This window comes from Saccostrea cucullata, unplaced genomic scaffold (genome assembly GCF_032062105.1).
Source record: "Saccostrea cucullata isolate Sc308-1 unplaced genomic scaffold, CSIRO_AGI_Scuc_v1 ctg21585, whole genome shotgun sequence".
In the NCBI taxonomy this organism is placed as follows: domain Eukaryota; kingdom Metazoa; phylum Mollusca; class Bivalvia; order Ostreida; family Ostreidae; genus Saccostrea; species Saccostrea cuccullata.
Window position 1 is genome coordinate 1 of NW_026935704.1, and position 3,375 is coordinate 3,375.

Genomic DNA, 3,375 nt, shown 5'->3' on the forward strand with positions numbered 1-3,375 from the left:
TGTCATAACAACAATATTAAAACATTCATATGTAAAAACAGTATATATTTTAATTTATAAATCCCGATTCAAAAATGAACATGGCAAACAGTAAGAGTAAAGTGTTTTCTTTTCATTAATGAGTGTAAAAAAAGCATCAATAATTTTCATCTTCATGTGTACATCTTTTGCAATATACAGGCATTTTTCTTTTCACATTTTTTACATTTTACTTATGTACAATGAGCTAAGATCATTTTATTTTTTAATAAAATTATTGTACAGCAATTCTCAGTAACTCTCCATCAAAATATTAAATATATACAATAATGTACAACTGTTTGATACGATGGAAAAATGTCAGATGATGTTTGTTCAGATGATTATTTCCTACCAAGAATAGAAGAAAGTAAATAACGAGCGGGAATAAGCACGTGATCTATAATGTGTACTACTCCGTTGGTGGCGCTTATATCGGCTTTTGTTACGTGGGCATTGCGATTAACTGTAATGCTGCCAGAACCTGGAAGTAAAACAAATTCAATTTAAATACAGTCATTATTAGCTCTACTGGTCAGAGACCAGAAGAGCTTATGAGACAGTAAGGTGTCCGTCTGTCTAGCTGTCCGTCTGTCTGTTAACAATTTTTCAAAATGCCACTCCTCCTACAGTTTTGATCTGATTCAATATAACTTGGCACACAAGTAGACTACACTATGATACATGATTTAGTACATCGGTTTTTAATTTCGATGAACGATGTTGCCATGGTTACTAAAAATAGAAATTTCTGTGAAATTCTTTTAAAACGTTACTCCTTCTACAGTTTTGGTCTGGTTTCAATATAACTTGATACACAAGTAGACAACACAAAGATACATAATTTTATGTAACGGTTTTTGATTTCGATGAACGACGTTGCCATGTTACTAAAAATAGAAATTTCTGTGAAATTCTTTTAAAACGTTACTTCTTCTACAGTTTTGGTCTGGTTTCAGTATAACTTGATACACAAGTAGACAACACAAAGATACATAATTTTATCTAACGGTTTTTGATTTCGATGAACTACGTTGCCATGTTACTAAGAATAGAAATTTCTGTGAAATTTCTTTAAAATGATACTCCTCCTACAGTTTTGGTCTGATTTCAATATAACTTGACACACAAGTAGACTACACTAAGATACATAATTTAGTGCATCAATTTGGATTTCTATGAATGATGTTGCCATGGTTAATTAAAATAGAAATTTCTGTGAAATGCTTTCAAAATGCTACTTCTTCCACAGTTTTGGTCTTATTTCAATTTAATTTGGCACACAAGTTGTCCCAAAAAGAGACTTAATCAAGGATCATTATTACCGGGTATATTTATTGCTGTTATAAAGTTTCAAGTCAGAATGGCTACTTTTCTCTTCCTTTGTTATAAGTACAGCCCAGTAGAACTACAGTCTCTCGACAGATACTTCTGGTTTTTTATGATGAAATAGATTTTCAAAGGCAATCGGTTCATTTTATCCAGTATAAAACTTACTGCTGACTCCGAGTCTGATGACGTCATGGTGAGTATCAAGAGTTCTGACATATTCGCGGTTGTAAAGACCGGCTGAGTATTCAGTATGTGGAACAACATGGTATTCCAGAATTTCTGAAAGATCAAAACAAATATAAGGAACAGACGAAAATATTGATTTTCGGGTTCGACAAAAACTACTTTTAAAAACACACAATCCTATCTTAAATTTTAGCAAATATATACCGGAGTATACCTTTCAAAAGCTTTGGGTTTCTTCTAAGGTTGTCCAAAACATGACTGCCAAGTCTTGCAAATGCTGCATTTGTTGGTGCAAATACTGTTAATCCATCGCCTTGAATTTTACAAGAAATAAATCTTGTACTAATTAGGAATTTAAGTTGACACTTTCCTCATGATTTAACATGAAGACGATGTAATACATGAATGGTGCAAATACCTTGCAGAGCTCCGGCCAATCCAGCTGACTGGACCTTTGACAGAAGAGTGCTGAGGTCACTGTTTCCGGCCACGAGATCCACAATACTGCCTTCAGGGGGCATCATCACTGTGTCAATTACGTGAACCATTCCGTTTGATGCGGTCAGATCAAAATGGGTGATTTTGGATCCTTCCACTGTCACAACCTTTCATTGAAAGATTTAGAAAAATTTTAAGTTTCTTATCTTCCGAATAATGACGAGTACTTAACAATATTTCCATGTATAAGATGATGAACAGTTATTGTGTACTTAAATTTATACATATATATGAAGCTGTTCTTTAGTAAAACAGAGAAAAAAGCCAGAATGTGGCCTTGCATGCTTTCATCGAGATAAATCTGAATGATTTTTTCTTCGAACAAAAATAAAAAGGAAAGACCTACATGATTATGACTGTAGATGTTGAATCTGATTTTGGTTCCCGCCAAAGTCTCCAACTGAAGTTCATTAGAGGCATCAGCTTTGTGGATTGACCCCTTGACCACGTGATATTTCAGGATGTTGGCCAGAGCTGTTGTGTCCTTTGATAGACTGTCAAGTGTGGCTTGGGGAAGCTTGGCAAAAGCAGCATTAGTTGGAGCAAAAATAGTGAATTCCCCTGAAAAGAACATCATTTGGTTGTTCTAAAGATTTCTTGAAATGAAATGTTTCTATATAATATTAAATACATGTATACTATTGCTTTATTGTTATCTAACGTCCTTCTCGAGAATTGATCCAACATAACGAGACCCACAGTAATATAATATTCACTGATCGTGCAGAATTTTTTTTTTTGCTTACCTCCTAACAAAGCATCAGCTAATCCTGCTTGTTGTACAAGAGCAATAAGAGTTGTTTCCCCGTCGTTTTGGAGAACTTCTACGAGGTTTCCAGCGAAAGCACTCTGTACAATCACAGCCAATGTTAGGAAGGCAATCATTTTGAACTTTTACTAGTTATAAAGTTGATATCGAACTGTATAATGTGCAAAATGTCCGAGGTTTTATAGTATCCATCCTTTATGTAATAAAAGAATTGTTTTATGTAATTCGGACAAAGCGCCAGATTCGAAAATGTGATTCAAATGTTAAGTTATGCCCTTATGGAATTCCTGGGCAACAAAGGGAAAAGTATGAAAATTAATAATATCATAGTTTCTAAAGAAAAATCTGTGATTTTCAAAAGGTAGCAGTTAGCAATTGTGTTTTCTTTACAAAGGTTCAATAGCTTTATACACATAAAAAATAGGTAAGAATTTAAGCTTGAATTTGGGGCCCCAAACGTGTTTCACGTTTCTTGAGGAATACCTTTGTTTAGCAGCACTAAACCTCGGACGGAACGTGTTATCTTGTGTACGATTAGGAAGGCTTTTATCAAATAGAAGACAGCTACAAGT

General features: G+C 34.1%; 1 protein-coding gene across 1 annotated transcript; it reads right to left on the reverse strand.

The window, feature by feature from the left end:
- Window positions 1–362: 362 nt before the first annotated feature.
- LOC134243600 (transforming growth factor-beta-induced protein ig-h3-like) lies at window positions 363–2,926 on the reverse strand. The gene is made up of 6 exons (XM_062725851.1): window positions 2,781–2,926; window positions 2,381–2,595; window positions 1,955–2,141; window positions 1,751–1,849; window positions 1,516–1,629; window positions 363–502 (listed from the first exon to the last, which is right to left on the reverse strand). Exons 1-6 carry the CDS (start codon window positions 2,917–2,919, stop codon window positions 363–365), a joined length of 894 nt encoding a protein of 297 aa, XP_062581835.1. The 5' UTR covers window positions 2,920–2,926.
- Between the last annotated feature and the right edge of the window lie 449 nt (window positions 2,927–3,375).

Excerpts from the sequence above, each read along its gene's own strand:
- LOC134243600 (XM_062725851.1), bottom strand. The coding sequence starts at position 2,919 with ATGATTGCCTTCCTAACATTGGCTGTGATTGTACAGAGTGCTTTCGCT. Across the intron at positions 2,596-2,780 it reads AGCTGATGCTTTGTTAGGAG|GGGAATTCACTATTTTTGCT; the intron begins GTAAGCAAAAAA and ends TGTTCTTTTCAG. Across the intron at positions 503-1,515 it reads CATCAGACTCGGAGTCAGCA|GTTCTGGCAGCATTACAGTT; the intron begins GTAAGTTTTATA and ends TTTTACTTCCAG.